General features: G+C 41.2%; 1 protein-coding gene across 5 annotated transcripts in view; it reads left to right on the top strand.

Annotated features, from left to right (window-relative positions):
• The window catches only part of OSBPL1A (oxysterol binding protein like 1A), a 78,048-nt gene extending 54,280 nt beyond the window's left edge, over positions 1-23,768 (top strand). For 4 of the 5 annotated variants that reach the window (XM_041477590.1, XM_041477588.1, XM_041477587.1 and 1 more), the window contains 13 exons: positions 974-1,130; positions 6,161-6,236; positions 7,862-7,996; positions 10,849-10,946; positions 11,632-11,814; positions 12,310-12,417; positions 12,509-12,598; positions 12,847-12,973; positions 16,199-16,315; positions 17,096-17,219; positions 18,891-18,981; positions 19,859-19,882; positions 22,610-23,768. In XM_041477590.1, the coding sequence (XP_041333524.1) occupies positions 974-1,130; positions 6,161-6,236; positions 7,862-7,996; positions 10,849-10,946; positions 11,632-11,814; positions 12,310-12,417; positions 12,509-12,598; positions 12,847-12,973; positions 16,199-16,315; positions 17,096-17,219; positions 18,891-18,981; positions 19,859-19,882; positions 22,610-22,712 (1,433 nt within the window). In that variant the 3' untranslated portion in view covers positions 22,713-23,768. The remainder of the gene's footprint in view (positions 1-973; positions 1,131-6,160; positions 6,237-7,861; positions 7,997-10,848; positions 10,947-11,631; positions 11,815-12,309; positions 12,418-12,508; positions 12,599-12,846; positions 12,974-16,198; positions 16,316-17,095; positions 17,220-18,890; positions 18,982-19,858; positions 19,883-22,609) is intronic. The other variant, XM_041477591.1, reaches the window with a different exon arrangement.
• The last annotated feature ends 216 nt before the right edge of the window (positions 23,769-23,984 follow it).

The following is a 23,984-nucleotide window of genomic DNA, read 5'->3' as shown; positions in this document are numbered from 1 at the left end:
TTTCTCTGGGGTTTTGCAGCCAAGAGCAACAGCATATGCTGGAAGCAGTACATAGCAGGAATAGCATCTACTGTAGATTGGGTCTATGTTTTTCAGGAACAGTGAGGCTTGCATTAAGCTGTTTACCATTCAGTGTGGTACCTGGTTTCTGCTAAAGAATTTTTCAAATGAGATAGAAGTTCATGTCTTGAGTTGTTCCCTCACTTCCTGGAACTTGCAATTGGATAATCCTTAGACAATCTTGTCAGGTTTGAAAGAAAACCTAACACAAAAATACAGCCTTTGCCAGGAAATTTATACCTTCTGATTTGGGACAAGACTGTCTTTTCTCCAGAGCTGGACAAACACTACCTCACCAAAACACTGGTTAGAAAGAAGGTTTTGTTGTTGTTTGGTTTAGTTTGAGATATGATGTGGATTGTACTATTAACCTGCCTTCCACAGAACGAAGTTTATCTTGTTGATTGGTGAGCTTATCACTTAGACTTTGCTGGAACCTACGTAGTTGGTGTTATCTATATGATACATCCTTCTGTTCTTTGATACTTGTTCAGTGAGTTGGGAAGTGAAGGTTTGTGAACAGCACTGAGAGTCTTAAGAACTTACACCTAAGTGAAGAAGGAGTCATTACTCAAGGTACCTGTTGGTTTGGTAGGGTACTGACATCTGTATGGCACTGGCACTTGTCCTAGGCAAGGTCTAGTAGCTTCAATTTAATAAATATGCCAGATTTTGGCTTATTTTCATAGAGGATTTTTAATGTGCTGTGGTCTTGCTTATTGTGCAATTTCTTTATATCTAGATGCTGGGCTGCAGCAGTCTCTGGCAGTACTAGTTACTTACCAAATGGATGCTGTCATCAGGACACAGCAGGCTACTTAGGTTTCAGTTTTGTACAAGGCGGGGAGAACTGTTAGTGACTGAAGTCTAGCACAGGCGGTAGATTCATTAACATGCACCTGCTCTTTTGCAGATTCGGAATCTGAAAAATCATTAAGTGCGTTTGAAACAACAGCAGCCTACTCGTTAGAGGACAGCATGGATTCAAAAGATACAATAACTTCAAGCATGTCTGAAGAAAAGGTGTGTGGCAGCGGGGAGTCGCTGTCAAACGGAATCAAAAAGCACAGGTAGGATGTTGTCCATTCTTAAAGTTCTATAATATTCGTTAATGGTAAGAGACCACAGGAATCTCTGAAAAGCTAACAGAAAACTTTTACAATTTTGCTAGGGATGATAGATAAGTAATTGGTTGTGCTATGATTTTATAAAGACTGTTTTTCCAAGGTGTGCTCCTTTGCATCTTGATGATCCAATCTAAATAAGTAAAAAGAAAATATAATGTGCTGTTTAAAAATGGACACACTTGTTTTTTTATTAGATCTTATTGAAATCTATGTGGATTTTAATTCCTTCATTTATCTTTAATGACCCGTACCTCCTATTGCCTCTTTAATTTCGAGTTATTTGATCCTTCTGTTGGTATCAGGAATGAATGAAAAATATTGCTAGCCTGGCATCAGAAACTCAAATGTGAACAAAGGGAGTCTTATTCTAAAAGTCTCATCCATGTTTTATGTGCTTATTTTGTGTTGTCAAATGATCCATTTTTGTTTGTTTCCTTGCCGATAAAGGAGGACAATAGGTCTGGAGTTAATGAGATGTAACAGACACCACTATTCTCCAGTTTCAGTGAAAGGGCAATATAACATTTGTGCTACAAATAAAGCCAGACTTCAGCATGTTTCAAAGAGACTATTCTGGAAGTGTTTTGGATGTACAGGATGATGATGGAGACACCACATTTCTGTAAAACCAGGAAAATGATATTTAATTTTACAGAAGGAAGCTAGATAGGCTTTAATTACTTGGTATTTTGGTAGTTAAATCGCAGTAACTGTTGAAGTGAGTTGGTAGCATCAGACCTGATAATTTCAAAGGTTGACCTGTGCATGTCTCATACTAGACAGAGACTGAAGTAAATGAGGGCTTGGGTGGAGTAATGAGTGTTTTGAGGAGATAACATAAAGAAGCTGACTAAGCATGTTGCTTTGCTCTTGTGCTGTTAGCAATGTGGTATTTATGGCCTTGGCTAAGTGCCTTCCCTAATTAGAGCAGGAAGTTCGAGAGTGGGGGAGGAAGCAGTAGGTGAAGGTGGACATCTGAATTGCCTTCACTGCCTTGGAAACAGTGAGGAGAGAGGATGCAGTACATAATGAACGTGAAAATGATGGTGCATGTTGACTTGCATTGTGTTGAGGAGTTCAAACGGGAATTACTCCTCCATTTACTATGAAAAAATTACTTTGCAACTTCGTGTAATGCTGCGCAGTGCTGTCAGAACTGCAGGGAGCAGGTGATTGGAGGAGCATTTCAGAGCTCTTGATTTTATGAAGAGTAATGGAAAGTAACAAGGAAGTACATCTGCCTCAGTTGTTTCTCTGAGCTGCCTGTCTTCTAGTAGTAAAGAGAGCATAGGATGTTAGAGTAAAATGAGTGCATGAATTTGCTAATAATTTACTGCTGAAGAAAAGTGGAACATTTTTTGAATCTATTTTGCATTTAGATAAGAATGTATGGCCTTATTTTATGTGACTAAATGGCAATAGAATATGTGGCTGTATTTTATGGGATTAAATGACTATAACAACATTATAGATTAAGCTGTAATGTTAGGCTTTTTACCCTGCAAAATCTTTCTCCCCAGATGCTCAGACAATTTAAACTTCACCTCCAAGAGAACCTTCTCAGGGGATGTGAGATGTGTGGTATTTTTTGCCTCTTCTCTGAGGCTGTTGGTGGTGGCCACATTTGGCCTGGTACAGCATCTGCTTCATGTGACTTCAGGACTCTGTTACCTGCCTGGAGCTGCTGGCTCCAATTTGTGCCTGTTTTGTCTGGGGGCTGGTTCTAACTGTGTGCATGTGGTCAAATAGGCACTGCCTGCTTTGCCACCTGGGTCCTTTTTCAGAGCAAAAGCTGTAACCTCTTGATGCTAGGAAAAGTGAGGGATTCAGAATATTTTGACATCACTTAATTCCATCCTTACACCCTTGAGTTTGCTTATAGCTTTTACTTTTTCTAACTTCCATTTGTGTTAACCACATGGAAACAAGTCCCTTAGAAAATAGACCATATTAATTTATTTTGCTTAAAATCTTGATCAACCTTCAGATGAGTAGAGGATCTGTGCCTTTAGGTTGCACATGAGATTACCTAACACTGTTCAGCCCACAGTTTAAATAAGATTATTTTCTGTCTTCATCTAGAGATCCTGAGCTCTAATCTGCACCTCAAATATTATTTGAGTGGTTGAGAGTTTTTCACACAGAAGTGGAGGTTGGTTTTTGCTTGGCAGGGGCAAGCAAAGTTTTCCAATACCAACCGTACATGCTTTGGGTTTGGAAATGGAGGAATAAATCTGTTGGTTCCAAGGAATTAAAAGAGTTGGGAAGTAAATATACAGATAGGTGAAGCAAGTACTACATATAATCTGCATGTTTATTCTAGGGGCGGTGGTTTTTTTGGTTGTTTTGGTTTTTTTTTTTTTTTTGTTTTGTTTTGGTGGGGGCTTTTTGTTTGTTTGTTGTTTGGTTTGGATTTTTTTATGTAGTTTGCATCCTGCTGATTGTTCAGAGAGTTGAGAGTAGACTTAATTTTTACACTTCTTGGGAGAGGATTTGAGAGATAGAGTAGTACAATAAATAATCAGGAAGCATTCAAATAACTTCTTTTTAAGAGGGGAATTTTTTCATCTGAGACAAACTTAAAAAAAAAGGCAAAAAAACCCCCACCCCTCAAAAAAGTTCAAGCAAACTCCCAAAAATTCCAGTGCATAAAAATGTTCTGTATTAAGTGCCAATGTTTTATATCCACTTGTCACTGCTGTTTTCCTCTTATTGCTGAATTTTGTTGTCAGCTTTCCCTTTGGTCCCTGCTTTGGGGGCCTTTCAGAATGCAAACATGTTGGTGTTCAGTTTCATGGGAGCCAGGAGACTGTTTGTGCAGGTTGGCATGAAAAGCAAGCTAAACGTGCTTTTCACTCCATATGTTTCCTTCCCCACAAGATTCCTATAGCAGTTGATGTATAATAGCTAATGCTTTGGGCAAGTGTGTTTTGTTTAAGTAAAGCATCCTAAATAAATCTCATCTGTTCTACTGCACAGAAATTCCAGCAGATGTTTTTGTCACTTAAAGCTAAAATTAACTTCCTGAGTTGTTTTTGAAACTGACATCTGGAGAGAAATGTTTGTATTCAAAAATCATTTGTTTAATCACAGGGAGTATGTCAAGGTTAGTAGGCCTCAAGTCTTGGCTGCCTGTCATTTGTCCACATGTCCTTATTTGTCCCTGGGATCTTCCTTGGTGGCTTAAAACTACTTTGTTTTTTCAGTGCCTGTGTGTGTGTTTTAGAGGGAGGAGAGAACTGACTCCCATAGCAGGTTTGACTGATAAAGGCAACAAATACGGATGAGTGGCTGAAACTGAATGCCAGCTTTCAAGTGATTAAACAAATTGAATAAAAGGGCAGGTTAACTTTAATGAAAATGTAAGTTTTAGTAAGGAAAGTAAGTTTAGAAAGGAAAGCAATTTCTTTGTATACTTCAGCAAACTAAGGGTTATGTGTTTAACATGCAGAAGGACTTACTCAAACACAAGTGCCCACTCTGCTGACTGCCTGCATTAAGGGATACTCAGGAAAAACAAGTTAACATTACAAGTGAAGATAAGACTGAACAGTTGGTGGACACTGTCCTCTCCTGGACATATGTATCAAAACATCCACAGAAGTATTTTATACTTTATGTGATTCAGGATGATCTTTTTCACAAAACATTTTTGTCTCAGTGAAAAGTCAGAATGGGGAGTGAGTGGTGGTGTGTTGGTCAATTAAAATAAATCCTCCTACCCACTCATCCTCTGCAGGGGAGCTGAGTAAAACAAGTCGGTGTTGGGCTTGTAGCTACTTGCTAACACTATAGTTTGCTACCATGAGGAGATCAGACATATGACTGGATTTTTGATGGGATGGGACTTGTTTGATTTTAAGAAACGTTTTCTGGTTTTGTTCTTTCTGAAAACTGAAGCATCAGCCCTGGTAAAGGTGTTCCAGTGGCAGATAAGTAGGGGAGGTAGCACAGCAAGTAGGGCTACTGAAACAAACAATTTTGCCTAAGTATTTTTTTCCTAAAGGCAGTGTTTCTGTTTTCAGAAAGATTGGGGTGGAGAAGGAAGGTACAGCCTGTTCACACTCTCTGAAAAAGATTGCTTTAGCTACCTTGAGCAGAGACAAGACAGCCTTGGTTAGGATAGCAACACAATAATTTAGAGTTAACAAAACGTTGAAAGTTTGATAGTGAGCTCTAGGTAATTTTTATTGATAAGAACAGAAAAATTGTGAATTTTGCTTACTGGCAATAGCATCATGATAGAAAAATGGATTTGTGTTGTGGACAAAATACTTTGACCAGTACTTATGCCTTCTAGAAGTAAATTGGATTAACAGTTGAGCTGGTCAGTAGCAGTAAGAAAACAGAACAAACTCCATGCTTGATTTCCCATAAGGCTGAGAAATGCACACTGTGTTCTCAGTCTAAATGCTGGTCCTTGAAAGTATGCTTGTGACTTGTTTCGGGATATGTCAGCCCCCTGTAGAACAGGCTGCTCTGTTTGCTCTTCTTTAATGATGCTGCTTTTTTCTGTTGTTCCTGAGGGCTGGTTTTAATATAGGCCATAAATGTTGTGGCCCTTCATTGTCAATATAAACGTGGCTAGCAGAAAAAAACCCAAAAAAATCACACTGTTTTAACCCTGTTCAGACATAGTGAACATGTACCTATTAGTTAACTTCCATTTTCTCACAAAGACACAACTAAATATCTTCGTGGTGCCATTGTGAAAACTGCTCTGATGACTGCTGTAGACATTCTTCTCCTCTGGTGTTATGCAAAATTAATGGTTCTGGTTTTGGAGAAATTCATGTTTCTATGCAGGTAAAACAGTTTAAGTGCTTCAAAGTAGCACTGTCATTGCCCCTGGGATTTTAATTTAAAAATTGGGAAACTGTTCCTTTCATAAATGAGCATTTGCATTTCTTAGTCACGGTTGGTATTGGAAAACTTTTCTTACTTCTGCTTTTTTCCCCTCTTCCTTTCCACAGAACAAGCTTACCATCTCCAATGTTTTCCAGAAATGACTTCAGTATCTGGAGTATCTTAAGAAAATGCATTGGCATGGTAGGTAAACAGAAAGCTATGATAAAAAATGGGGAGTGATTGTTTTGTTTGAGGGCCAAATGAAAACTTGTTTGGGAGAAGAGGTCTTTTGTATTTGTTTTTTCATTTGTTTATGGGGTTGATTTGTTTGTTTTAGGTTTGTTTTGTTTTGTTTTTGTTTTTTTTTTAATTTGTTGCTTATGCCTTATTTATTTGCTGCTTTATTTATGCTTAATTTGCTTTATGCTTTACCTGCTTAATTTAAGAAGGTAGGACCTGGTCAGAACAATATTCTTTCAGTAAAAGCATCTTCTCTTGACTGGAACCCTTAAAGTACTTCGTGGGTTTTTTTAATTTATTTTGACTGTGTAAAAAACAAAACAACCCCCCCAAAAAAAACCACTTTCATTTTGCTTTTGTTCCTTCTCCTTAGCAATTGAGTCTTCCCCCTTCCACGGTGTTCCTGACCAGACGGTGGCCAGATCAGAGTTAGCTCGCTGGCACCTAATCTGCTTCCAGCTAGGTGTGAATTGAGAAGAGCTCTTCTCTCCATTAGATCCTACAATAGGCTGAAAACACTTGCTGCTGATAAACCTCTGTCAGTCTCTAACAGTAGTCTACAGAAGGGAAAGTTTGTGGGTTTAGTTGCTGTTGTTTTCTCCTCCTCCCCTTGGTGTAGTTAGGAGCAGCATGAAGCAATGAGGTGTGGAAATGCTGGGGAATGCCTGCATCAGCAGCTCCAAGTCTCCCGAGTTGATGGTGAAGTGTCTGAGGCTTCTCCCAGTGTCTTTAGTGGAAAAGTGTTACAAAATACAAAGAACAGATTGAAAGCCTGCCTTGCATAAGGTATGTGCAGGAAAAAAGGGTCTTAATTCTGCTTTGCAGCAATTGCTGCAGAGAAGCTGTAGTTGTGGGGGGCAGCAGATCTTGTAGTGGCTTGTACCAAAGCATCTGCCAAGGCTCCTGGTGCCAGGTGCTGCTGTTACGGCTCAGGATGGTGCTGTTTGCCTCACCCTTGGCCAGCAGTCACATTTACACCCTTTTAATTTGCTGTTGCAGGCAAACCATTGCTGTGTTACGCACTCAGAGGGCATGCTTTTTAAAAATGGAGAGAGAGAACTGACAGCATCCAAACTGTAGGGCGTCCTTTAAATTCTTATTCCTGTTACAAACTCCCTTTTTTTTCTTCAGAATATAAAATCCCTCTTTTTACTCTTGTACCACCATGTTTCCCTGCCCTTTCTCATTCTCCTCCCCCCACTTGCCCACCTGCCTCCAAAAAAGGATAATATGTTTAAGTAATTAGATGGTTTATATCTATTTATAGAATAATAAATAACTTAGTCTTTAAAAGGGTCCTTAATACTTCTTTCCATTGTTTCATCTCACTTTCTTAACACTTTCATTGACAGGAAGTTTGCTGTTTGGTTTTCTTTTTGCTTTAAAAGTAGCCTTAATGTCAGCACAGCTCTGCTTATGGAGCTCATAATGGTTTGTCCTTTCAGTATTAGCAGAGCCAGGTCAAGCACATTGCATTAGCACTAAGAGCATCATTTATTTTTGTAATAAGCCAATTACACTTGGGTTACTGCGGGCCAGGGTATCTAATCATTCAGCTTGTAACACGAATTTCATTTGTGCATCAGGAGCTGTCGAAGATCACAATGCCGGTTATATTCAACGAGCCCCTGAGCTTCCTGCAGCGACTCACGGAGTACATGGAGCACACGTACCTCATCCACAAAGCCAGCTCACTTTCCAGCACGACCGAGCGAATGCAGGTGCGTTGCCTTGCTAGTTCACGTCAGCTCTTGCTGAATGTTGTGGGATCTCTCTTCCTTCTACATGGTCTCACTGTAGGAGGAACTCCTGTAACTTGCTGCATGTTCAGTTCTCTTATTCATTTACTAGTTTTGTCTATTGTCCTGGTTTTCACAGGGATAGAGTTCAGTTTCTTCTTAGAAGCTGGTATGGTGCTGTATTTTGGATTTAGAATGAGAATAGTGCTGGTAACACACTGATGTTTTAGTTGTGCTAAGCTGAGTTTACAGTAATTTAAAGACTTTCTGCTCCTTATGTGCCACCCCACCAGTAAGGACACAAGAAGCTGGGATGGGGGCAGAGCTGGGACAGCTGGCCCCAACTGTCCAGAGGGATATTCCATACCATATGGTGTCAAGCTCAGTACATAAGCTAAGGGAAAGCTGTCTGGGGGCTGCTGCTCAGGGTCTGGTGGGGCATATATCCATGGGTCGTGAGCCATTGTGCATTACTTTTTTTGATTATTGTGATTCTTTAATCATTATTATTTTCCTTTGCTTTTCTGCCCTATTAAGCTACTTTTATCTCAACCCACTGATTTCACCTTTTTATCCCCCCAGTCTATCCCCCATCCCGTTGGGGTGGGGGGTGAGTGAGCAAATGTGTGGTGCTTATCCTGCTGTGTTAAACCACAACAGTCCTTCATGGCACCCCACAAGAATCAGAGCTTGAAGGGTTGAGATAACAATGGATCTGACCAGAGCATAATAAAGAAAATTAATTATGAGCATTTATGATATTAGTTTGATAGTCTCTAGTTGCGATGTTGATTTATTTGCTGCTGTGAATGTTCTCAGAGCTGGGTTATGCAACATCTAACTTGCTGTATATGTTCCCTGCTGTGCTGTTTATCACCTCTGGGGGCTGGGTTAAGGTTAACATTTTGTTGTACTTTGTAACACTGTCTCATGATAGAATAGAATTCCTGGTGGTGCATCTGAGCTGGTACTTGTACTCAGCATTGCCAGCATTTCCACACCTTGGGAGCCATCTATAGGAAACCATTCATAGTTACACCTTTTGTCTTTTCTCATCAGAGAGCCAATCCATGTAGGAGATACCTTCTTCCATCATCTCCTTCTCTTCCAGGCTAATTAGCTCTTTAGAATTTCGAATATCATCAGGATATCAAATCTACTTGTTCCTTTGTTGGATCTCATGAATGTGTTTCTGGTCTTGTTTACAGTAAAACAACTATTTGTGGATACCACCCAGAGATCTGCCACCCAGGGCTGGAAAGCTATGAGTGGCAGGGTGTGTGGGATAGTCTGGGTAAGCACTAGGATAGTGGGCATCTCCAGTGCTTTGAAATTTCACTCCTACGCAAGTGCAGAATCATGAGAAATTAATAAAATGTTTGGAAAAAGTATACTGTCACCCTGGCAATTCTAGAGTGACAGAAATCATTGCAAGGTGCTGGGGCCTGGCCCAGGCCTAATGAGCCTTGTTCAGCACTGTTCAGTACCCTCAAGGGGAAGAGAAGGCCTCCAGATCTGGCAATAAAGTGAGAGGCTCTGGAGCTACTCCAACTGCAGTGTCTGGCACCGCTGCTGAACCTAAGAACCAGCCTGTGCTGGTGTCAGTCACCCCTATACACAAGAGGAAGTGTTGGAAGCAAAAGTCAGCTCATTTAGTAAGGGATGGAGGAGTTTGTTCCAAGAGGGAGCAGGAGAAAGATGAAAACAAGACAGGCTACTCTGAAGCAGGGCTGTCATGAGAGAACAGGAGAAAGGGGAGAGGTAGCTGCTGATAGGGAAGGAGGAAGATGAAGAGTTTATACATGAGGCAGTACCCACCCAATCACTGTCACTGAGTGAGCTGTGAGATACACAAAAAGATTTCGGCTGTCGGCCACGTGAACACATTGAAACCAGCCCGCTCCAATGTTGGGGTAATAACAGAGTCAGTAGTCTGGAACTGGAGGATAAGGAAGCCAAACAGGTAGGATCTCTTTTTAGGAACTGAGGCAGTGACAGAGGGATTGGAAAAGTGACACAAGTCACTGTGGAAGTGACTCATGTCAGGTGTGAAGGAAAGATATTCCTTTGAGGGCGATGTTATACGTCACCCAGACAAGTGGAGCACCTTGGAGAAAGGTATCAGTGCCTGAAGGAAGTAGCCCTGCTGGAGGTGATTTATGATGCCCTGGATGACAAGCAGCTATCCAGAGATGCACAGTAAGTCAGGTCCATGTGACCCATGTGGTGGAAGTTTGTACAGAGCCAGAACTGTCATGGTTTAAGCCAGCAGGCAGCTTCAATACCAGGCAGCCACTTGCTCACCCTAATTCCCCCCACCTCCTCCATGGGATGGGGGATAGAACTGGGGAGGGGGCAGAGGAGAAGAAATAATAATTTCAATATACAAAACAAGTGATGCACAGTGCAGTCATTAACTGCCCACTGACCAATGCCCAGGCAGTTTCCAAGCCGCAGCAGCAGCCCTCAGCCAGGTTTCTTTTCCCTCTAGGTTATTAATGTACTGAGCATGATGTCATATGGCATGGAATATCCCCTTGGTCAATGTGTCAGCTCTCCAAGCTGTCTCCCCTCACAATTTCTTGTTCCCCTCAGCCTGGTGGGGCGAGAAGTCCTTGACTTTGTTGCTAGACATTGCTTAGCAACAACTAAAACATCAGTGAGTTATCAGCATTATTCTCATTCTAAATCCAAAACACCACCATACCAGCTACTAGGGAGAAAATCACCTCTATCCCAGCAGAAACCAGGACACCTGTCTAGGAAAATATTTTGATGTTCTGTAACACCATGGCTACTGTTGATTAACTGTGTGGTCTTACTCTTCTGAGCAGTGTGTTGCTGCATTTGCTGTGTCTGCTGTAGCCTCGCAGTGGGAACGTACTGGGAAGCCATTCAACCCATTGCTTGGAGAGACCTATGAACTGATCAGGTAATGAACAGAGCTGCACTGGAGGATGGTATTCCGTGGCACAGATGTTTCATTAGCTTTGTTAGCTGGCTTGCAGACTGCACTTTAGCTCATAAGCTTCCAGCCATTCTCCTAGCAGCTGCTGCAGGTGCACACAATGCGTGTTGATGTTCACCAATTCACCTTTCAGTGAAGAGAAACTACTTGACTTTTCAATTCAGAGCAGGAAAATGAAATTTTCTATGTTTAAAAGCAAGTTTTATCTACAAAAATTATTTTTTCCCTGAAACTTTATGAATGAAAAATGTGCATAAGGAGAGGGTACAGGAGTGTTCAGAGTACCTAATATGCAAGATGAGTGTATTAATGTGTAGCTGTACTTAAGGCAGATTTTTCTTTCAGTTAATATTTTGGCCTGTGTTTAGGTGAAGATTTAAGAAAGAGTTCAGTATCAAAAGTAACTATATTGACTCATCAGATTTGGTAGTTCTTGTTTCTTCTTTATATTAAGTCCTTAGTTATTTAGAATGAGGGTATTCTATGTTTTAGTTGATCTTTTCAGTTTAGCCTAGGATTTTAATTATGTCTTGCACTGAGTACAGCAACTGTGCATGGGTCCAAGTATCCATTTCACCTCAGGAAAAACAACTGCAACTTCACCACACTTGATATGTAGGTACATGGTTTGGTTATCTTTATTTTGCAGAGATGATCTTGGATTTAGACTTCTCTCAGAGCAAGTCAGCCATCATCCACCAATCAGTGCTTTCTATGCTGAAGGCTTAAATAATGATTTTGTGTTTCATGGATCAATTTATCCAAAACTCAAATTCTGGGGCAAGAGTGTGGAAGCAGAACCAAAAGGCACGATGACTTTGGAGCTTCTTGAGTAAGTGGATCAGTAATAATTGAAGGGGTACAGTGCCTCATGCTTGAGGGTTAGAGTGCATTAGAGTCTCAGGCTTAGGAACGGAGGTGTCCAATACCCACAGCCCAAAGCCTGAGGACAGATCACTTTGTGGGGAGGAGGGGATGGGAAGATGAAAAGAACTACCATCGTTTCCCCATGCATGCTGCTAATAGCCCCAGTGGGGACCTGGGCCTGGATGTTTTCCAAGTGCCTGGACATCAGTTCTGCTGAAGCCAGCATGCCTGAGTCCTGTTGGTTTTCCTCATATCTTTCCATGCTAACAGTGACTGCACCGAAGTGACTGTTTTAAGGAACTGGTAAAATCAGTAGCAGTAGGTTAATAAAATTCTTGGTTAATAAGTTCTTAAAGTTCATTGCCATGCCCATTTCAAGACTTGGAATGATGATGGCTTATTGAAGGACAGACATCCTGTACACAGGTAGACTATTTTAATTTTTATTCCCTTCCCTTAGGCACAATGAAGCCTACACATGGACAAACCCTACATGCTGTGTGCATAACATTATTGTGGGCAAACTTTGGATTGAGCAGTATGGAAATGTGGAAATAACTAACCATAAGTAAGTTAAGAGCGTGAGTACTTTCACCTCCTGCAAGTTTGGAAAGGAAAAGCATTTGGAAATAATTAGTGTTCTCTTGTTCTGCCTTTAGAACTGGGGAGAAATGTGTACTAAGCTTCAAGCCCTGTGGCCTCTTTGGGAAGGAGCTGCACAAAGTCGAAGGCTACATTCAGGACAAAAGGTAACAGCTTAGTTCTAAATGGGAAACAAATGACTGCCCTTGGTTCTGAGGGGAGCTGTAGAACTGAATGCCTTTGACAGAGTCTGTCAAGGGCACAGACCTGCAACAGCAGGGTTATGAATTCTGCAGTACCAGTAATGGAGTTTTAAAGTTGCCCTCAAAAGTTCTTCTTTCACATATTTTTCTCTGAAATGGGGAAATAAGTCTCTTTAAGCTCCTTTGTAAACTAAGTCTGCTTTTTTTGACAGCAAAAAGAAACTCTGTGCATTGTATGGGAAGTGGACTGAGTGTTTGTACAGTGTTGACCCAGCTACATTCGAAGCTTACAAGAAAAATGACAAGAAAAATACAGAAGAGAAGAAAAGCAGTAAACAGGTATTAATCATGTAAAGAGTTGGGATCTCAAAAGCATAATAAGCTAGCTAAATATTTTAGTAGCATTTAAGAGCATTATGATTTCCTTCACTTATCTTCTCTTTCCTGGTAGGATACAAAACAGATTGGATGAATACCAATATTAAGGGATAAAATGCTCTTTTTTCCTCTTGAATTTGTATTCAAACCTCCCAAAACTTAATGTGATCTAAATACTGTCTAGTTCATTATCTGCCTCTTCCTCCAGAGTTACGTGGAGGAAATAATACATGCATTAGTTGGGCCATTTCTGATCATGTATGATAACATTCTAGTGGGAGGATTTTGAGTCTCAGAAGCAGGACAGATTTGTTTCTTAACTTGATAGAAAATCATATTTTCCAGCTTTTACAAGGAATTTTTTATTGCTTTCTATTAAATTTTCACAACTGTAGAAGTGCTGGCAATTTTTTATTTTTCTTCACAATTAATTTTTTTTTTTTCTCTTGTGGAAAAACCTCACTCATAATTCTTCCAAACTTCTGGTTAGCAGCTTTTTGTTTAGGATGAATGGTGATGGTGACAACATACAGCTTGGCGAAGAGCAGTCACTTGGATAGTAGTTTAAACAGGGATTGTTCCCCTTTGGTGACTTTTTTTGTTTGGGTGTCGATAGTTTTTGAAGAAACTTATGAAGAAAAGAGGTGGTGAACTCTGACAGCGCTTGCACGTGTGCAGGCTCAGATTGTTGCTGTATCTGAGCTTGCCCCAGTGCTTGTCATCAGGAGAGTGGTAAAGCACTGGGGATTGCTGCTTCTCTGGGAGTCTGAGCTAGAGAACTCTAGGGAAAAGGAATAAAGAAAAACACACCCTGTGTCTCTGTTCAGCTGCCTGTTTGCATTTTCCAACAATGCCAAGATGATCATTGCTTCTCACTTTGCAGCATCTTGTTGCATAAAGCTGAAGCTGCAGTGTTGCTCTGACTCTAGGAAAACTCTTTCCCTACTTAATAATCAGAACTCTTTCTGTGTAGAAAACTGAAGGCTTTGTATGAACTAGGCTAGGTATGAAGCAGGTAGTGTGTGCTGAATATGTACTCCCACTGCCCCTCGTGTCTGAGGAGCTGGTATATTCTATAGTTTTGGGGCACTTAGGTGAGCCAAGTCTCACCTGTAATGTCTGGATGTGGTTTGTCCCTTCATGGTAGGGAAGGATTCATTCAGGCATGCAAGTACATGGCTTTTTGAACTTCTCATTAGAATTTTCAGACTTACGTAGTTGTTTTCCAGATATTACTTCTACTACTTAGTGCTATATTGCTGCCAATCAAGAAATGCTTCTGCCTTCCTTGAGGGAACCTGCTCGGATCCTTTTGGAACTTACCCCAGATTTTCCCCTGAATCCCTTTAATTTTCGTAGGAATAAAACCTAGGGGAAAATAATTTTTAAGGGAACTAACAAGCCTTCATGTGTGCAAAGGTGGTATTTTACTAACATCAGAAGAATTACAGCAGACCCACATCCAACCCAGGATGGTTCTGCACTGAATGAACTGGAGTCTTTTTTTAATCAAGATGAAGCATTTTGTGTAGAATTTTCAATGCAAATACATGGAAGAGGATAATGTAGGCAACAGCAACTGCCCTCACACGTGCCTCATTTACAGACACCTCATTTCTAGAGGTCTTGCTTTGGCAGGTCTGTTCACTATCCTCACAGCAATATACTGAATACTTGAGTAGCATTGAGCATAAAATATGGATTGTTGTGGCAAGAGCACATGAAAATCCACATTTTAATTATTTCTCTGTAATTCTTATGCTATTTTAAAGTCTTGTATCCAACAAAGCAGAAATTGCATTGTGTATTTGTAGCCTTTCTATAAAAGGCTGGGAGTTTGGCAGTCTGATATTGAATTGTCTTTGTTTTGATATAAGGATAATTGTCTGATGGGTTCTGCTTCAAATTCTCAATTTCTGAAGGATTGATCAGGATCATTTAAAGAACAGAATGACAAGTTGCTAGCACAGTTCAGATACAGTCAGCTAAAAGCCCTGTTTGTCTTCCTAAGAGCTGGGGGGCTGAACCTGGTCTGCACATTGTTCTGCTGACTGTTCATTATTAAAAGCACGGTGACGGGCTTCTCAGTGGAGCAGAATCCTTACTACTACTTTTGATTTTCTTGGAAGTGCAACACGTGAATCATCTCAGAGGACAACTGAGTGCATGTTAGGTACTGGATGTTTTCAGTATTATCTGATGCAACCATGGGAGAGCAAAGCTCATTAGCAGCAGGATTAAAGCTGCTGGCCTGTAGCCAAAATATTTAAGGCATTAGTTGCCTTTAAGTTTGGCGTTAATCTCTGGTGATCTCTGAAACATGCTGCTGTTTTTAGCTGTGATTGTGACACCAGGTTTTCTTGGGAGAGCCTTACTCATTGTCCAACATGGCTTTAGTTTGATCTTCCAGCATCCTCTTCTGTGGTGGAATTAATGTCAGCAGCATCAGAGCCCAGCTGCTTTAAAGCTGTGTGTAAAATGGGAAATGGTTTAGATCTAGTTCAGGCCATACCTACACTGTGATCACCAGTTACTCTCCTGCCCCAGTAACCCTCTGTGGAGTATTCTACTTTCTCGGAAAAGTCCTGTGGCTACAGCTGCCTCAAGGTTGTATGTGTCACCCTTCATACCCTTTCCAGAAGCTGTATCTAATTTAGGATATTAATTTCACGGTTGCAGTTTGCCATTTCAGTGGTGCAGTGGTTAATGCAAAGGAAGGTTCCTCTGGGCAGAGCAGTAGGAAGGGCTTTTTGTTGTGCACAAACTGGGCACCATCTGCATGATGTGCTGGCATTTCTCCTTTGTGGAAGGATGAGGAATGTGGCTTCTATTCTTCACCTTTAATGAAGCAGTAGTGAAGTTAAGTATCAAGCATGAAAATGCTTGTATTGAAGGAAACTGGACATCTCTGAGGTGGAAAAATTGACATTTCTTAGCGCCTGAACATCCAGCTTACATCTACAAAGTTGTTGATGCAAGAAACTGTTGGTAGTGTTCCACTGGGAGGGAATTGGGAGTATGTGTGCTATGCTAATGCCTCAATCCTTGACAATAAAAGTTGCTTTGCTGAAATGACTCACCTTTAGTCAAGGAAATAATTTTCTGTAAGTGCCAGTATTGGAATGATTGGGTGTAAATGGCTCACGACTTCAAAGAACCACTCTTTTCTTTGTGTGCTGCCTTTAGGTGAGCAATACTGAGGAATCGGATGAGATGCCGTTGCCTGACTCTGAGAGTGTGTATGTTATTCCTGGAAGTGTTTTGCTATGGAAGATAACTCCAAGACCTCCAAATTCAGCACAGGTCAGCTATGCTTCTCCTTATTGAAAGTGTGTGCTATGCTGTTACTCTGTATGGTTTACACAAAGCACATCCATTTGTTGTCTTTGTCATTAGCCAGTCTGGATTTGCCTGTTTATTGCAACAAGGCTCCCCACCACAACTGTGACTTCCTAATGTGGGGTTGGAAGGATAACTGCCACAGGGATCAATCTAGGATTCATGGAATTTCTCTGGAAAATTGGATGCTTCATGTAGATAGTGGCATGGGGCCTTTCCCCACCTCTTCTCTCTACCCTGCTTCCCCCACTGAGGCACCAGCCTTGTAAGAAATCTCACTGAAGGGCCTTTTTAGAGGCCAGACATTTCCAAGGACAGACCTGCATGGCACAAGTTCGTGTGGGAAGGGCTGTGAAGCTGGGTAACCACTAGGCAGAATACAAGGGTATTATGTGCAACTGAGAAGGCAAAGAATTGGTACAGAAAGGATGCCCTCACTGCATTAATCAAGGGGGAAATCTCTCTACAGAGATAGAGAAAATACCAGAAGGACTGGAAAAAGAAGATAAGAGAGAAATAGTGCACTGAGTAATTGGATGCTGGCCTCCTTAAACAGAAACAGCAAGGATCACCTACACTGCCTGATAGTGCTGTTTTGCTGGTACCTTGAGCAATCCTATGTTGACTGATTAAGTAATACAAACGCACTTGGATGTTTGTTTTTAGACAGCAGTTTTCTTTTGTATTAACACCGTAGCTAGAGGTGTCATGAAGTCACCTTTAGTCTTTGTCTCTGAATTTCAGATGTATAATTTTACAAGCTTTGCTATGGCTTTGAATGAGTTGGACAAAGAAATGGAGAGTGTCATTCCCAAAACTGACTGCCGGCTACGACCAGATATCAGAGCTATGGAAAATGGAGAAATAGGTAACTTCAGTTATGGGCAAAGGTGGTTTTATTTTTTTCTTAAAACTGAGGGACTGGAAAAAAAGTTGTTAGGTGAACAGCTAGAGGAAGTAGCTCCCCATGCATTCCTCCATTATGCCAGGCAGTAACTCTACACAACCTTCTGCAGGCTGTGTTGAGCTGCTGGTGTCACCCACCTGTACAGGGGATGGTTGGGATGGAGGAAATCTTCTTCATAGTCACCCATATCTGCTGCTGTGGTTTAGACTGGTGACCAAAGCAGTGTTGATAAACAATATCTGCACAGTCTTAAGGAAATACTCGTGAACTTTTCAGTTTGTCTGTTTCCATCAGCCTGATGCAGAGGAAGTGTTTTGTTGTGCCAGTTCTGAGAAATGCAGTCAAAACTATTAAAGTGAAACTGCAATGCCAAAAAATACACTTGATGCAAAATTATGCTTCACTAGGAGTTGAACACTTCTGCTGTCCTAGAATAGTGAATTAGAAATACATGATGAGACTTCCAGTGAATAGCAGTAGTGTGCTTTAGATTAATATTAAAGCAGGATGGTGAGCTTCGTGGACTAACAGTATGGGGGCTCTTGTTTTCTCTGGCTTGCTAACTGACTGGGGTAAGTCATGAAAACCTGATTTGGTTTCAGCTGTATAACAGGGCAAAAACTGTGAGACTTCTGGTAAGCAGTCTGAGATCTAGCAATAAAAAAACAGTGTCATGGTGTAACACAGTGCAGTTGTGCAGTTTTATTTCTTTTTACTCAGGAGCTGATAACCATTTCTTTGAGGCTTTTAAAACAGATCAGTGAATTCCCACAACCACTCTCTCCTGCCTGTACAACTGTTTTGTGGCCAGGAAGATGGATATATTTGGTTCAGAGCATCCCCAGTAATTTGTCTGTGTAAATTTAAAGAGCAAATAACTATGCTGTTAGCAACAGACCATATTTCTTCATGATACACTAGCAGCATGAAGTTTGTATTGCAGTTAGTAATACACAGTGGGTTAGCAGCTGACAGGGAATGGCTGATAGAAATAGTTAAGAAAATCATTCTTGGAAGACTTATGTATGAAATGTTTTTAGAGGATTCAGGAAAGTGAGATTGACTTTTATCTAATCTGCTTCTGAGTCTGACTTACTCCTCAGACCTTCTGATCATCCTTTCTGGCAAAGAGAAGCAATTGTTCTGCTTGTTTGGGATGCTGCAGAGAGACAATTCTTTGTGATCTGGAAATAAGCATTCCAAACATCTAGTGATGAGGAACTAGACACTAGTAGCAACTTAACCAAAAACTAACAAAAAGCAAGTGGCCAGATTTCTGAAATAAATTGATTGTATCTTCTGTTTCCCTACTAGAATAAATTCTACATATGCCACCTCCCTTAGCTCACATCTGCTGTCATGCAAACACATTTCCAAAGTCCTCAGGCCATGGATAAATATATATTTAGCAGTCTTAAATACTAGGATGCCACTGGCTGATCCTGTGCCACAGCTGGCCTGGCTTTGCTCTTAGACTAAACCAGTAACCTTCAGTGTTCCATACAAGGCTTTTAAAATGGACATTTTCTACTACTACCCTTAATTTTCTGGGTGAGATTAAGGTCAATGTCCTTGTCTTATATATTATACTTTAACATCTTCTGTATTTTTTTGTATTTTTATTCCTTCAAGATCTGGCTAGTGAAGAAAAGAAGAGGCTAGAAGAAAAACAGAGGACTGCCCGCAAAAATCGTTCAAAGTCAGAGGAAGACTGGAAGACGAGGTTGGTGCCCTTGCCTCTCTGTGTGTGTAGTTACATAAAGGCTTTGAACGCTCAAGTTAGGTGACAGTCTCCACTGGTGGCATGCACTGAGTGTTGTGTCAGCGTGAAGAGCAGACAGACAGCATCAGCTCTGCAGTGCTGCTGTTGTGTTTGCAGACTCTGTCCCAGCGGGATGTAGCGCTTCCAGAGGGAAGCGCCAGGCTTGCTCTGGTTCCTTTTCTCACTGTGTGCACACCCATGTGCAAACACAAACTGTTGTCTTCTCTGAGCACTGCTTCGTTCTGACATGACAAAGATGTTGCCTCTGACGGCTCCTGGTAAGGACTGTTTGGTTTGTTTAGAATTACCTCAAATTTGCGTGCCTGGCCAAAGAGAAGAGGAAATGCTCCCAACGTGTGAGCTTGCCCGTGAGTTCTCAGCCAGCCCTGTGGCTCTGTGCTGACAATGCTGTGTTCTCAAAGTTTATCACCCAGTTATCCAAGACCCTGCCTTCTTAGGGAGGGCACCCTTAACTACAAAAGAGGAGCTAAGGGAGAAGTTAGCATACATGGGACCTGCCAGTATGTTTTGGGGATTTTTTTAGGGTTTTCTTTAAACTACGAGGAGTCAGCTGGGAGCTCTTACATGCAAGCTAAGAAGAAACTGTGAACACCTGACCAGATGAATCAAGTTTGACCAGACAAAGTCTAATAGACTTATGAAAGCATAGTAGTGAGTTGGCATTATCTTCTCAGAAAAAACAACAGTAGTGCTAAACTTGAAGTAAGCAAAGTTCCTCTCTTCTCTATTATTGATACAGTCAGACACTCTGGATTAAATATCTTTAAAGTGTTTGTAACAAAAATTAATTTTTTTTTTTTTTTTTTTTTAAATGAAGTCACCCATCATCCCAAAATCCCAGGTTTGGACATGTCTGCCTTTGTATTTTTCCTATGCCTGCTCTCCTGAAGTGTTTGGGTTTGTTTGCATAGAGACTGATGGAGAATAACACCTTTGTAAAGCTTCTAAGTGCTGGACAGCCTTGCACCTTTCACTTACGTTCCTGAATTCAGAGTGTTTCTAGCTCTCACCAGGTGTTTTCAAACCTGGGATAGTTACATAGTATTCTTCCGGGTGCCTGAAGTAGCTTAAATATAGCTCAAAGCACCTGAGGCTGGAAATTGGGGAATTCCCATGGAGCTGTGGTTTTTGGGTTATATAATTAGCACAGATGCCATTCATGAGGTTCTGCAACTGCTGTTGTGCAGATTGTGTAAACCTGTTCAGCACGAATCTGGGATATCCTTTAAAACTCTTTGTTTTCCAGGATGTTTTTCCAGAAAATTCCTGGTGTCTGACCTCTTTACTAGGAATGCCACGTGTGGCTCCCTAACTTTAGGGAGTGTTATGCTATGGGGTGAAAAGTGCATGCTGTGAAAAAGAACTCTCCTACCTGTTCCCAGGTCATCTGTAGGTCTTACTCTGCAGTGCATTATGAGCTCAGATCTAAACTGCTGCCATTTCTTTGCCACAGAAAAACAGGTTTCCTGCTTTGTCTAGTAGAATTCCTCCTTCCTAATACAGTTCTCCAAAGTGCCCAGTGATTTTTTTTTTAATATGTGATTTTATTATTCTGAATCCACTTTACAAGTGAGGTCTTGGTGTTTCTCAAGAGGTGATTAATGTCGAACACTTAATACTTTAAATGCTGACCAGTAATCTTTAGTCTTGAGTAAAAATATTTAATTCAGTTCTGAATACTTCTGATGAAGTCTGTCCCATCTTCCCCACATCACTGACTGGTTTAGGTCTTACATGTCTCTCAGACTTAGTTCTTCCCACTGCCTTTCCCCTTCCTATTGAAGTAGGTGGACACTGGAGGAGGGACACTCTGTCCTGACCTGTACAAGTGTTGAGGACACACTAATGAGCTGTGGGGTGGTAGAATTTCTTAATCTGAGAGGTGAGGTCACTGTGCTTATAGCCCTGTCTCACGGCAAATGTTTGGCTTTAGCTCTGGAATGAGCTGCTGTCACCAGTGAACTGGACACCTAAGCTGATCAAGACACCTCTTATTTAGGGATAGCTGACTCCTCCTGTGGGAGGAGAAGCAGGAGTGAGCTGTGAACAGTACTAGGGGTGAATGACTTCTGTTGACTTCAGTTAAGCTAACCAGAGCAGCAGGAAAACCACTGGAGTGTTCACCTGTTCCTGGGAAGGCAGCACAAGGCGTTTCTTCCAGCACAGCTCTCTCAAGTCCTTTGAGCCAAGCAAGACTTGCCTGTTAGCTGCCCTGCTTTGCAACATAACCCTGCAGTACTGGTGGCTTTTAGGCTTTTGCCTTTTAAAGAGATCAAGTCAGATTTGGTTCAAATGTGCTTTTTCTCTTCTGAAACATTATGGTGCTGGAGAAGGGATGAGCAGAGTTAAACAGGCTGCCTTGCACACAGATCATTTACTGAAGTAAGTAAAAGAAAGGAACAACTGGCTTCTGCGGTCAGTGAGGAGGTGAAAGGAAGCTGTGGAGAACATTACCACGGAAACAGCTTCTACCAAGCTGGCTCATGCCATAAATGTGGCTTGGCAAAATACAAAAGGAAGCTGAAATGCTTGAGGTTTGGTACTGTACATTGTTGAGGCACAAGATGGAGTGACTGGGTCAAACATAAAGTGGCATTCACTGTGTGCTATATGGTGCCTCCAGATTAAGCAGGAGGAGAGAAGAAAGGAAAGAAAGCTGCTGCTCAGCATCAGTGTTTCTGTTAATAACAAGCTTAGTAAATGCTTGCAAGTAGCTCCGTGCAGATGGAATCAGCTTTCTGGGCATTCAGATTGAGTCTCCTGCTGCCAACAGTGTAACACAATAGAGTTAACTTGTAATAATCCAGAACTCTTCCTGCAGCCTGGGGGTGATGTTTCATCCTCACTGAGGGTAGCTGGCATGCTTGTTCCCAGTTACCTGCTGGTCAAACCAAAGAGAAGGAAGCTAATGCTCAGGCAGTGGAAACAAGGAAGAGTCATCTGTGAAGAACAGAGATATGAGTTATATAGGGATGGGGTAAGGAAGGCCAAGGCAAAGCTGGAACTTGGCAAAGCATGCAAAGGGCTTCTACACGTTTGTTAACCAGAAAAGGTCAAAGAAGGTGATGGTTTTTAAGGCGCTTTCCAATCCAAGTCACTCTACAATTCTATGATAAAGTGCATTACAAAAAAAGGCTTTAACAAAGCAAGGGGTACTCTAGATCGAGGGATGTAATATTTGTTTTCAGGACTGCAGTGCTTGTGGTGTTTACATGTCTTGCAAAAACTGTTACTGCTTGTGCATGCCAGAATGGTTTTTCAAAACTGCTTTGAAACAAAGCTGTATCTGTCCTTTTTTATGCAGCAATCTTGGCAGCTTCAAATGGCAAAACACTGGTGTCAGCAATTCCATCTCAGAGATGTTTAAGCAGTGTTGCAAATGGGGAAAGGTAGTAACTGAAGATGACTTTAAACTCACTCACTTACAAATTTAAAACTAGGAGGACTCCTGCAACAATTATTTTATGCTGTGTATTTTATACCATCTGCTGAAGATGCAGCAAAGTTGTTCTAAACTTGCCAAGTGAGTCTTAATAACTTCACTAACATGCTGTGTGTTTCCTTGCAGATGGTTCCACCAAGGCCCCAATCCCCACACTGGTACACAGGACTGGCTTTACTCTGGCAACTACTGGGACAGAAACTACTTTAATTTGCCTGATATTTATTAAAATGCAGTAAGGAGCCTCTGACTGATACAAATAAGTCTTAATCTGTTTTAATGTTTTCCCTTGTTCTACTTATCTCCTGAAAATACTGACATGTTATCAAACAGAATAATAAGCATCTCTGCAATAAATCTGGTGGTACATGATCTGCAGTCCTAAAGGTAGAGGAATAACTTTTCTGGATGATGGTGGGTCCTGCATGGACAAAGTTGCTGTGGTTTCAAGCTGCCTGAGTACACCTATATTAGGTTGTGGTGTATGAGGAATAGAACACCTTCAGCTGTTCTGTGAATACTTTATTTTGTAGATAACATTGGCACAAGTAAAACTGGTTTTATTTATTGTGACATGGGAATGTTTAAAAAGCACACAAAGTAATTGCAATATTCGAATCTTAAATGAAGAAAAGGGTGTCACTTCTGTAAAGATGTAATTTTTCATAAAGTGACTTTTCTTTTACAAAGTAATTCCCTTGAAGCCTGAGCTCTGCTCAGGAGATTCCAGAAGTGTTCCCATCTCTGGAGCAGTAATGCAGTTGTTTAAGCTGGTAACATTACTCAGAGGTTATTTATTCAATGTTTTGTGCAGTGTGTTTTGAATTTTGCTCTCCTGTTTTGCTACCAAACTTATGATTTAAGGAATTAAGAGCCATTTAAATATCTACAGATTTGATTTGAACTGCACACTAGTAACAGGTTTTAAAATAATCTGTTTCATGCACTAGAAGTTCCGGTGCCCAGCACCACTGCAAGAACCTAATCAGTCCAGGAATGACCTGGTGGAACATGGCAGGGGGACAGGACTGTGTCTGTACTGTGCAAACTCCCTGCAAGGAAGTCTTGTGCATTTCAAAGGTAGTACAGCACCTCAGTGAGGCCTCCTGTGCACAGCTGCTTTACCCCTTTTCAGTGGGGTGCATTCAATCTTAGTCTGTTTATACTGAACTGTGTACAGAGCTTCTAGAGGGCAAGCAGCTCTTTGTACAGTATTTTAACTGCTGTCTGGAGGTTAGTGTTAATTGAATAATTTAATTGCTACTAAATAAAGGCTTCAAAACTTCTTGCATCTAGTCTAAAGTGAGTGGTGTTCAACAGTGCTGATCCCTTCTGAGCAACTCTCATCTGAAACCTGCTGCAGTGAGGACAGGTAGTATGTGTCTCTGTGCTCCAGGGACCTCTCTTCTCCATAAGCAAGGAAAAGTCTCTTTCTGGGGAGGGCTGGGGAACTGAGAGCTTCTTGCAGCTTGAGCTTTAAGTGGACTACTGAAACTGTTAA

Source organism: Pyrgilauda ruficollis, unplaced genomic scaffold (assembly GCF_017590135.1).
Source record: "Pyrgilauda ruficollis isolate IOZ18807 unplaced genomic scaffold, ASM1759013v1 scaffold41, whole genome shotgun sequence".
In the NCBI taxonomy this organism is placed as follows: domain Eukaryota; kingdom Metazoa; phylum Chordata; class Aves; order Passeriformes; family Passeridae; genus Pyrgilauda; species Pyrgilauda ruficollis.
The sequence above is the reverse complement of the archived record's forward strand: the minus strand, read 5'-3'. Positions and strand labels throughout refer to the sequence as shown.